The sequence below is a fragment of the Seriola lalandi genome, unplaced genomic scaffold (genome assembly GCF_002814215.2).
Source record: "Seriola lalandi dorsalis isolate HSWRI2012SDOR001 ecotype SW California unplaced genomic scaffold, Sedor1 jcf7180002054330, whole genome shotgun sequence".
NCBI classification, from domain to species: domain Eukaryota; kingdom Metazoa; phylum Chordata; class Actinopteri; order Carangiformes; family Carangidae; genus Seriola; species Seriola lalandi.
In genome coordinates this window covers 1,076,743-1,088,746 of record NW_019524883.1, presented here as the reverse complement: position 1 = coordinate 1,088,746, position 12,004 = coordinate 1,076,743, and the positions used below count along the sequence as shown (strand labels likewise).

Here is a 12,004-nt window from a genome sequence, read left to right as displayed (position 1 = left end):
TTTCTACTACTACACCAGTTGCTTGCCTGGATTTAGAGAAAACTGCGGTGTAAAACCAGGCGGTAAACTCAAAACCGCTCGTCACAAACCTTCGGGTGACGTCACGGAGGCTACGTGCATCTTTATTTACAGTCCATGTGCAAAACTTGACCAGAAACTACCAAGTGCCAAGTGAATCCACAGCATCAAGACAAACGTCTGTTCAAGCCGGGAGGTCACCCAGAGTTGGAATCAGGGACTTAGGAATCGTACTACCTGGTGATAGGTAGCTGATTTGAATGTAGGCTACCATATTTACAAATATAGTGCATCATTTTGATGGCTAATTGGGGCCACATTTGTAAATTGTTTTAGAAATTGTAAATGGAGAATATAGCTGGCCTCAAAAAGAAAAAAAAAAGAAAGAAATGTCTTTTTTCTTTAATCCCTGTGGAGAGTGGAGAGGAAGGAGGGGAGGAAGACTGGTTAGGGAGAACAGGGAAGGAGATAGAGGAGGAAAGGTAAACAAGTGATTACAGAACCTGCCAATTTATTATTCTAAACATTAAAACGCAAAAACGAGGCAAGCAATGGGAATCTCTAAACCAAGGTATTTTATCTAATTGTGTACTATTATTATTAAAGACTAGACAGGAAAGAGAAGAGGGTGAGACGGAAAAATGAAGGAGTAAAAGTGTAGTAAAATAGTGAAGAATTAAGTAGAAAGGTAAAGAGAAGGAAAGGAGGGAAGATAAGTAACACAAGTGAAGAAAAGACGACGAGAAAGACTGGAGGAGAAGAAAAAGTTAAATCTCTTTAGTTAAGTCAATCTATAACTGTTAAGGGTCCAAAGAGTGACCCGATTGGATCAGTTGGCCTTAATCTTATTTTATTACAGTACATCAGTTACCATGGTCAAAATACATGAAACCAGAACTGTCCATCTTTTTATTTTATAGATATAAACATTTAATATTTTAATGATATATTGAATGCGGATCTTGAAATGGCCTCTGCTTTTCATTTTAGAAACCTGGTCACCTTAACTTTGAACTTTGTGTAAATAAGGAACCTGCACTTTCTCCCATCCTGTTACTTTACCAAGTAGCTGTTCATTTTGTGTCTATCTGTAATCCTGGAGGCGGAGGATGTAGTTAAGAGGGACTCCAGAAAGTAAAATGATCTCTTCCAGAGGATAAACACTGAACTTCTTGTTCCCACATTGCATTTTTATGTTGTTTTTCTGCAAAATACTGTGCAGCTGTTAGACAAATTTCACCTCTCATTTGCCTTCACTTTTAGCCCCTCATTTTTTTGGCATCGCTACTCAAGTCGTGTGTTGCCTGGAATCCCACAATGCCTTACATAGCGCTTCACTTGTGTTGCATAGAAAATGAATAGAGGCGAGCTTTTTAGTGCATTGTGCCACTCTCAGTGGTTCAGACCTTGTGTATGGTTTTCACAAGGTCTGAACCACATAAGTTACGCTTAAGTTTTAAAATTTAGCATGTTTAAAGTTTGCCACTTTTCAGTCGGCCATTGAGATTTTTCATTCTGATTAAAGCTGCACAAATGTATATAAATGTGTTTAACTATTGCTCAAATGACAATGTATAAATTAAAGGGATCACTCATAGGGACTATCTCATAAAATTATCACATGATTTTGCAGGTCTCCTCAGCTCTATATATGTTTGAAGTGTCTTTCAGGTCATTATTTTGGTTTTACAGCCTGTAACTTTACTGTGCTGATTCACTCACTGCTCTCATCAACTTAGTTAAAAAACCTACTGCACACCACCTGTCCAGCACCAAATGGCCGACAGATAAAGTTAGTAACTAGTTGCCAAAACACCAATATCCCTCTTTTAAGTTTGTTTGCTACAGCTCCATTCCACAAGTTATTACCTTCCACCATGTATGTTTGTATGTTTGTCTGTACTCAACTGATTTGCACCAAACTTGGTGGAGGGAGGGGGGCATGGGCCAGGAAAGAACCGATTCTTTTTTGGTGCAGACCGAGTTACAAGTGCAGATCCACATATTAACCTGGATCTCACAAACGTGTAGGATTTCTTGGCCTTGGCAGAGCTATACAGTCTACTACCTGCCATTCTAGTTATATATTTCTATTTCTATAACTTTCTCTGTCTCTTGTGCTCCTCTTCCTTTCCAGTGCTGCTGTGCCCGAGAGTGTGGACGTCTCTGGAGAACGGCCGGGTGACAGTGAAGCCTCCCGGACCGCCAGTGGAAGGGACAGTGCTCCATTACAGCTGCCACGCTGGCTTCATCCTGGAGGGCAGAAACATCAGCCATTGCACTAAGCTGGGCAAGTGGGATGCACCTAAACCCACCTGCCTCTGTGAGTCTCTCAGCCATGATGTGACTAAATGAGATTTTACATTAAGATGCAAATTACAGTCAAATTCTGAACATGATGTTGTATGGTGCGATTCCATTTACTGCTTATAACTACTTTGTGGTGTGTCTGAAAAATCTTTTATTAAATGTTTATATACTGCTAATAAATACTAAAGAGGGGAACTTAAAGTGAAGTGTTAACTTTTAAGATTCACGCTTCTGTCATTTTTAGAGCTGAAACGATTAGTTCATTAATAGATGAACTGATTTACAATTAATCTGCAACTACTTTGATAAGTGATCAATTGTTTCAGTTGCAAATTGCCAATCACAACTCTGGTTCCAGCTTCCAACATGTGGATTAGACTTTTTTTTGTCATATATGACACTAAAATAAATATCTTTGGATAATTGGATATAACAACTAATTTAATGACACCCCCTTGGCCCCTTTTAAATTATGATGAACATTTTTTTTTTACTATTTTGTGAGATTTTATAGTCAAAAACAATGTTAAGAAAAGAATCAGTAGATAAATGGATAATGAAAATAACTGTTTGTCGTAGTCGCAGTGAATTTGTTTAAATGCTTAGCTGATTCTTTCTTGGCAGAAATGTACATTGTAATCAAATGACATATAACATATTCAGTGCCATTTCATCACATAGACATGGCTCACTTATAGGTCTCACAGTCTGCCTTACATAAATGGGAACATAAGGCTTTAAAGATGACACATAATTACAAACACCTGTTCTCCCAGTGGTTGAGCACGGTTGCTAGGCAATAAATGATACAGACAATCAAGAGTGTATTCCACAGAGGCCACTCTGTATTGCTGGCACAGGCAGGTAAAATGAGTGATGCATACAAGTGAAAATCTGATGTCCCCTACATTAACATATACACAGGATAAGTAGTCACTGAATGTAAAAAGGGAGTGTGAGTGGATATTTGGGATGTCACTGACACCCAAGAGATTTCAGCTACAACAGTTGGCACGTCTGGTGTCTGAGAAGTTTTATCCAAATTAGTGCAAACAAATGAGGATTTAGGAAAAAACACAGATGAAACAAAGAACTAAAAGAAATGACATTGCCAACTGGTTATCAGAGAAGTTGGCATGGCAACTAGTAAAGTTGCTATGGGAATAGTGGTATTAAAAGGGATGAAAGATGGAATTATCAGCACAAATTGGACTGGGTAATTGAAAGCAGGCTATTTATTTTATAATCCCTAAAAAATAGATGTTTTATAAATGCTTTTTTTTACTTAACTGTTTAAATCTCTCAAGGTATTACTATAAGATTGTGTATGGTATCTACACCATATAACTATCAGATTTAAAGTGTCTGTGTCTATTCTTATGGTATTCCTTTAAAAATATCATAAGATTACATAATATAACACAGCCTCCTCCTGCCAGGCCTCACTGCTTGGCATACACCAGGAAAACTACAATGATGTGTCACTGCCATCTAGTGGAGGAGAATCATTTGAAATTTCAGCTTTACTGCACCAAATCTTAGCCTACAGTACATCATAAAGGTGAATAATTAAAAAATGGGACTTGATTTGTCATTAAAGCTGTATTATAGTGCTGGAGTAGAATAATCCATACCCTTTTCCTTCTGAATTGTATTTTTAATCATCTGTTTTTTTCCCCTCTTTTTCTGTTTCCCTGCCAAAGATGACAGAAACTACACAGGTAGGGCTTTTTTCATTCTTATTGTCATGTTCTTGCTACATAAGATACAGTATCCAAATCCTACTGTGCACCAATAATTAGTTAATTTTGTTATTTATTGTGTCATGGACATACAAGAGCCCAGACCACATGGTGTCTTACCCAGGCTCAACAAATTACATCTGCCACAAGTTCCCTTCCTTTTTAAGGTTTTTTCTTTTTGGAAATAATAATTATCAGACATGAGGGACATTTGACTCATGAGTGCAGCCCTTAGATAAATGTTTAATACAGATGGACTTCATCTTCAGTCACATAACAAACTGTCTTTTAATCTTCTCTGATCCCAATAAAACCGTCTGTTCCTAAAGCCAGTTGTAGTGTACCTGGATGTAACTGTGCACACTCATATCTTTCAGTTAAATGCTGCTGCACATAAGGCTGTGCAATGCTGTGCTGCATTATGTATTATCACCACCGGAGGGCAGCAGTGATCTTTGAGAAAGTGGCCAACCTGGGGCGTGTCTCCATTTGGGGCAGCCATAGCCTAAAGCACTGACGAGTGGTTCCACTGTATCTGAAAAATCCCCACAGCAACTGGGAAAATCTGACCTCTTGGGTGAAAAGGAAACTTCCTCCATAAACAACCTGTCCACTTATTGGTTTCTCTGCTGTGAGAAACTAAATTTGATTTCAAGCTGTAAACTCAGTTTAAGAAATTAGTTTTTGTGTCAAGCACATCAATATTCAAAAACATACATAGGCTGACAGCATTTCCCCCAGTTCCTCACCAGACATTACATGAGGAACATTATCTTTCTACCCCTGAGTATCAAGTAAAACCTTCTTTTTATGAATCAAAGCATTGAGAGAAGAGATTAAGACAATTTAATTTGCTCGTTAGCATCATTACTGAGGTGGCATTTTCTATTCAGCTCATCCAAACTAACCCCCTCATGTCTTTAGTTAATTTTAATTCCAAAGTTTTAATGAAAATTGTGTATTCCTATTAGTTTGCCGCTAATCGTTTTTGCTATGCTCCTGCCCTCGAACACTAAGAGGGATTTTGAAAAAGGAGAGCATGAGACTAGCTGTGGGTTTGTCACCATGCAGGTATAAATATAATCAAGTGTGAAATATTCTGTTCACTTTCCCCAGTCCTACATGCAGTGCTATGAGAGCCGTGCATTCCTGTTGCTGTGAGAGTAAGAGTATATGAGTTTGCAGCAGGTCATTTCTGAAAATGAACTAATGTGCTTAGTCAACCTTCCCTGGGAAAATAAAGGGTCAAAACATCTACTAGTACAGCCATTTTATCTGATCCCTGGCAATGATGATGAATACATTTGTTGCTGTTGCAGGATGGCTCACCCTCTTGCACAGTTATGTCACCACATTAGGAATTGGCCAGATATTGAATCATACACTAGCTACAATCCTTGGAAGGCTCACAACAGTGCACCGTAACTCCTAATGAATTAGGAATAAACCTGTGCTAGCCTTTCATAAGCACAACACTCCTGGTCACAGATACTGTCCATACACATATTAACACTTGCCTGTGCACACACGGCATGCAACGCAGAGCTAGATATATATAGTTTTATGTAAGTAATCCCATGAGTTGCTGATAAAAAACTTTCCAAATGTCACGGACAGACTTGACAAACACATAATTAACAAAGCAGCAGAGAACACTGTTTCCACAAATAGAAATTTCCATCTACTGTCTCAATACTGACCTCCTTCTGGCTCCGCTCCCTCTCGCTCTCCACTCCATGTGCCATCACCACCCACTTACTGCCTCCTCAGCGGGAGAAAGGTTAATACCATGCTCCTGTCTGTGTCTGCTGCTCTACCCTGTGTGTGTGTGTGTGTGTGTGTGTGTGTGTGTGTGTGTGTGTGTGTGCGTGTGTGTGTGTGCATATATGCAGCACAATTGCATTCACGTACAGTAAAATAAAACCATAGGTACACAGTGAGTTCAAGCAAATTAGCAATTAGCCAGGACAAACAGCTTCTATCCAAACTCTGCAGCCATTCTAGACGTCAGGTTTACTAACAAGCATTAAAGCATGTTTTTGTCCTTTTGTGCAGATAATTGTTACCCATCACCTTTTGTGGATGTGTGTGTGTGTGTGTGTGTGTGTGTGTGTGTGTGTGTGTGTGCCCCCTGATGATTGCCTCACTAAAGCTGAAAGAATGAATCCATCAATGATTCTTGGAAATATAATCAGAAACTATTTTCATAATTGATTAATTGTTCCAGTCATTTTTATAAGCAAATATAGTGAAAAATGCCAAATATTCTCTAATTCCAGGCTCTTTAATTAGAGGATTTCCTGGTTTTCTTTGTCATATATAATTGCAAAAAAAATTATTTGGGATTTTTGGACTTTTAGAAGAACAAAACAAAGACATTTGAAGACATCATGTTCAGCTCTGCAAAGTTGCGATGGGCATTGCTTGACAGTTTTTTTTATTATTTGAATAAATAATCAGCTGATTAATCAGTGATTACTTTATCATTTGTTTCAGCTGTAGGCCTAATAAATGTAGATGTTTTTTGATGAAGTAATTTGATAAAAATGGGAGGTTATTTGAAAAAGTTTTTCAAACAAGAATAAAAACTGTATTTGACGGCGACTATTTTCAGTGATGAATTAATACGCATTTGGTGCACAAGGGAGTGTTTACGGCAGCAGGACAGTGGATGTGGGATTGACTCAAAATAAACCACAATGCCCGTGTTCCTTGTAATCAAGGCGCATGAAGGCTCACTGATGTGTTTTTAATAGTTTTTTGACAACAATGGTTCCTCTGTGGCATAGAGGAATAAGCTGTTTACTTTGATGTGGGATCAGTCCATTGTTGGTTTTGGACTTGTGGACTCAAGGGATTTGTTGAAAATAAGAAAAAATATACTGTGTGTTGCCACCTTTATCCTTCAAGAAGACTGGTTGTATCACTGGGGTTTTAGCTTGGCATGTGTGTGCATCTGTACAGTATCACTGGATGTCAAAACATGCAACCAGACACACTGTTCACAAGTATCACTTCATACAGAAAGTAGGTTCTGTCAGAGTCTTGCCCCAAAAGGTTGAGCTGAGATTTAAAAAGAAAAATGATTTACCTTGTGTGTCCTGTGCTGTATTCACTCTCCTCACCTGGTGGAAATGTGAATTTGAGCCTTGCATGTGGCAGTAATGGATTTTTTAAAGCTGATGAATACTGATAGATGATAGTGATTTAGCAGAAGACATTCCTTTTTTCAAAGTTGCATTCATAAAAATACACGATGTTGCTCCAAAGTTATGCTCTCGTGGCAGGGTATTTGAACAATGAACGTATTACTCTTAACAGACTTCCCTCCACCCTGATACCCAGGCAGGATGTATTATTCTAATAACTGAGATGCTGCAGAGTATTGGAAACGTGGTAGTGAGTAGTGTGCTGCTGCAGGACAAATTATGTAATGATAATACTGTATCTAAGTTAGTGCTTTTACAGCCCTTATTTTCTGCCATACTGGCCAACATTTTTGCTCCTACTAGTAAATCGTCATTCCACTAAAAAACACTGACCCTGAAAAGGTATAAATGCGGCTGGAGTTTTCAGCAACAAGCAAACTTAAGCATCCTAGAGGATGGATTTTTAAATACCAGAGTCTGATTACTACACAAAGAAACGGCACATGACTTGTACCGTCAGCGTTGTGGAAAAACCTTACGTCTACAAAACATCAGCATCTTGGGATTTGCAACAGCCTGATTGATTTTCACAATATATTTTGTCAAAGCTTTTTTACAATGATTTGGATTGCTCCCTTGCTACAATGCACACTGCAGGTGGAGGACAGTGTAATCTGGCAATTGTGTTAAAAAGGAACATTCAAAACAGTGTTTTCCCAACTATTGCATCTGCCGGAAGGAAAACAGGCCATTATCGTGAAGGATGCCCGGTGTGCAAACTGCAGACACACACAAATATACAGAACCCAGTCCTCATTAAAGCGGCTCAGCAACACGTTACGACACTCATGTCTCCGTTGCATCTTTTCCAGGCTGTGCAACAGCTAATGTCTTCTCTGAATGTGGCATTGGCTACCATGGGGGTTGTTAACACTGCACTGCCCGATGCTGGTGTGTCTTGCCTGTGTTGGCTGCAGGCTTATGGAGCACAACAGCATATACTGTAAAGTTCACGGCTGAATAATTGATACTGCTTTGGATGGGTCACAGGGTGGCGAAGAGGAGGAGGAAGTAGAAGGCAAATACCAGCAGATGATCAGTACACTCACCTCAGCCTGCGAGGGCTTGTTAGCAGCTAGATCTGAATAGCTCTCTGCTACATGGAGATATCCAGATAATGAGTTTTGGGTAATGAACCAGGGTTATATAATAGTCATATTCCATCGCCTAACTACAGAGGGTTTTTAATTTAGACTGGAGAAATAATGGTCTCCTTCTCAATTGCTGCAATAAGTAATTTTCAAAAGGGAACTTTTAACACTAACATTACATTGCAATTAAAGCGCTTACACAGGAACCGCAAAAACATGAGCATGAAATAAAAGTGTAGTCGATGAAAATGGCTAAAGGTACTGTCGCCACCTCAGTGAGTTTCCACTTTTCCCTCAGATAACAAGTTGTTATCCTTTAGTTGTAACATTCCTCAAATGACTGAGTGATATCGAATGACGATGGCATATGAACCCCCGCCCACACACACACACACACACACACACACACACACACACACACACACACACACACACACACACACAAATGACAAATGAAAACCAGCTGTATGATCATTCAGTTTTAACTACAAAGGATTAAAAGGCCAGTGTTCCTGATTATATGGGTGTAGGTGTTTATGTATGCGCATGTTTATGTGTGTGAAAAGGTGTGTGCGTGATGGTGTCTCTTTGTGTGTCATAGATACAGATAGGGACTGTGTTGTGAACGGAGGGTTCAAACAGCAGGTGTGCAGAGAGTCCGGCGTCTCTCTTGTCCACACTAACTCCATCACTGTCTGTGCTCTCCTCAGACAGAGATAATGGCAAATAAAATCAGCTGTGATTGATACCACCTGCCACACATTCTTGCTGATTTCTCAAAGCGGCTTCAGTGGCAGTTTGTAGACTTGGCTTTTAAGGGAGGTAGACATGAAATGGTCTATGAATTAGCAGAGGTGGTTACAGAGCACAGTTACACATTGCTCGTGCGTGTGGTAGCATTTGCAGGTCAAACAGCATTGAGGCATTTAGGTCAAACTCAGGCTAAATTTGAACATTCCTTATGTTACATAAAATTGTTTCAATAGTATTTAAATGACTGTAGTCCATCGTGCAGGTCCTAAGAGCGGAATCAGTGTTTTCAGTTATAGCGCCGGCTCTAGGGACGGTGATGATGTTGTTGTCAGTCACTTGGTCCACCACTTTGGTCCAGACTTAAGTATCTGAACAACTATTGGATGGATTGCCATAAGACTTTGTACAGAGATTCATGGTTCCCAGAGGATGAATCCTGCTTACTTTGGTGATGCAGTTTAGCATAAAAAGATGTTCATGTTACCCTTGAGATACCTTTCATATTACACACTAGCTTGACAAGCTTGATATTTAACGTTATATTAATGACAAATGATTGGTGCATACACTCATACTGTCATATTGTACATTGGTTTAAGGTTAATTTTGTGCACAGTTGCATTGCTTCTTACTCTACCAACCCCTATACACTTACGTTGTGCAGTGACTGCAATGCAAATAATTTAATCTGATCTAATAAACTGGCAACTATTCTGATAAGTGACTAATTGTTCATATTAATTATCAGGTAAAAACATTACCTACCTGACCTCCCCAATTGTGAGGATTTGCTGATTATCTTTGTTTTATGTGTAAACTGAATATCTTGAATTTTGGACTGTTGGTCCAACAAAACAAGCAATTTGAAGACACCCCCTCGGCTTTTGGAAATTATGGTGATTTAATTTATTATTTTCTTACATTTAAAAGGCTAAACAATTAATATATTAATAGAAAAAGTAATGGGCTGGTAATTACTATATAAAAATTTCATTTGCAGTCCTACATTGAACTCCGCATTAAAATGTCATTTCAAATTGAAGCATTACTTATAACCTAGAAACATTTATTCTTTAAAAAGAATTGAGTTTTAATCGTTAGACGTGTGCCGAGCCACGGTGGAACATTATTGTTTAGCAACTTTTAGTGGAATTAAATTGTGACAATATGTGATCACATCCTGTTATCGCTGAAAAAAAATTGTAAAACTCTAAATGAATTCTGGGCAAATCTTAATAGAAAACTAATCAAATATTGTATTGCATACAGCTGCCAAGTCCTGATGTGGTGCTATTCATTTTCAGCATATTGCTGAGCCCTGCACCAACACCTGCAAGGTGGTTGAGGCCACATGCACTGATCAAAAATTGATTATGGATGTAGTAGCTAACAGTGTAAGCCACAAGCTGCAGTGATGGAGGAAGCAGTGAAATGCAAAGAAGATGTGACTTAATGAGGTTGTGGGATGGATGTACTGTTTAAGTTAAGCTCAGCTTGTAACTCATTACAAAATCTTTGAGGAGATTTTGCCCAGGGCTCCTCTCTCTCTCTCCGTCTCTTCCTCTGTGTCTCTGTCTCTCTCCCAGTATACATTTCAGACTTGTCCTGACTCACTCTCTCTCCTCTCCTCTCTCTCCCTCTCTTTCTCTCTCTCTCTCTTTCTCTCACACACACTCAGCCAGCCGGTGCTGCAGTGGATCAGTCGCAGAGCTCTGGCGCGCCTGTTTTTTCCGCGGCAAATCGTTTCATCTGTTGGAATACGGCTGCGTTAAAGGAGGGAGAAGTAGCCCGCTATTTCTGCTGCTTCAGCTCTCAGTTCACGCTCCACTCTTTCGTGTTTTTTTTTAGCTGCAGCGCCCAATCCACACTAATTCACCCCCCCCTCGGTTGACGTTTCCTGCGCGGACCCCAGTCTCCATTTCGCGCGTCGTTTTTGCGTAAAAGTCGTGAGTGAGGGACGCGCTGTCCAATATCCAATATTGATGATTGATTGCGAGCAGAAAGCAACGCGTTAGTTTAGTCACAACAGTTGTGTGGAATTGCATAGAAACGTGTCGGACTGCGGGACTGAGGTTCGTTTGAAACTTGACTGATGAGCATCTCGGAGCGAGCGGCAGCGCGTCCTCACATGAGCTCTGCAAAGTGAAGACTGACTGAACTGTGTTTGACTTTGTATATCCAGCACGCCATGTATAATTAACCACGCATTATGCTAAATTATACGCTGGCTAAATTATTTACTGGATTCGCTAAACACTTGCAATTAAAAGTAAATAGTTGACTTACACAATATCTGCAAAGCTCGGCATAATACTCCAAACTCCAAAAGAGCCGGACACGTGTTGAGTTCACTTGAATTTTAGTAGCACATAAAATAACCTTTGCCTGCTGCAGCACCGGGGCCAACGGACTCCGGTTCAGCTCACCTTGAACCATGCTGATAGGGAGCAGAAACCCTCCGTGGGTAATTCGCGCAACCCGCGGCCATGCGATGTTCCTCCGGGCATCTCTCATCGTCCTTCTCCTCCTCTGGCCTCGGCCGTCCGCAGGCAAGAAGAAGCTGTACATCGGAGCGCTGTTCCCCATGAGCGGAGGCTGGCCCGGGGGTCAGGCGTGTATGCCCTCCGCTCAGATGGCCCTGGACCTGGTGAACAACAGGAGCGACATCCTGCCCGACTACGAGCTGGAGCTCATCCACTACGACAGCATGGTGAGTGCATGTGGAGGGGAGCGAGGGGAGGTGCGCACTTAAGTGATGTATGGTGTCAGTGTGTGAGGGATCTAACGACCTGCCTCTCAACCCATCATGAGGAGTAACTGTCATTTTGTGTGCTGATGTCATTTGTCATCACACTTGTGTTTAATCAGGGTGTTTCCTCTT

At 40.2% G+C, this 12,004-nt stretch overlaps 1 protein-coding gene across 1 annotated transcript in view; it reads left to right on the top strand.

Moving 5' to 3' along the window:
- The window catches only part of gabbr1a (gamma-aminobutyric acid (GABA) B receptor, 1a), a 69,377-nt gene that overhangs the window by 9,082 nt on the left and 48,291 nt on the right, over positions 1-12,004 (top strand). The window contains exons 5-7 of the mRNA XM_023407170.2: positions 2,156-2,341; positions 4,032-4,049; positions 11,673-11,833. Coding sequence (XP_023262938.1) covers positions 2,156-2,341; positions 4,032-4,049; positions 11,673-11,833 — 365 coding nt within the window. The remainder of the gene's footprint in view (positions 1-2,155; positions 2,342-4,031; positions 4,050-11,672; positions 11,834-12,004) is intronic.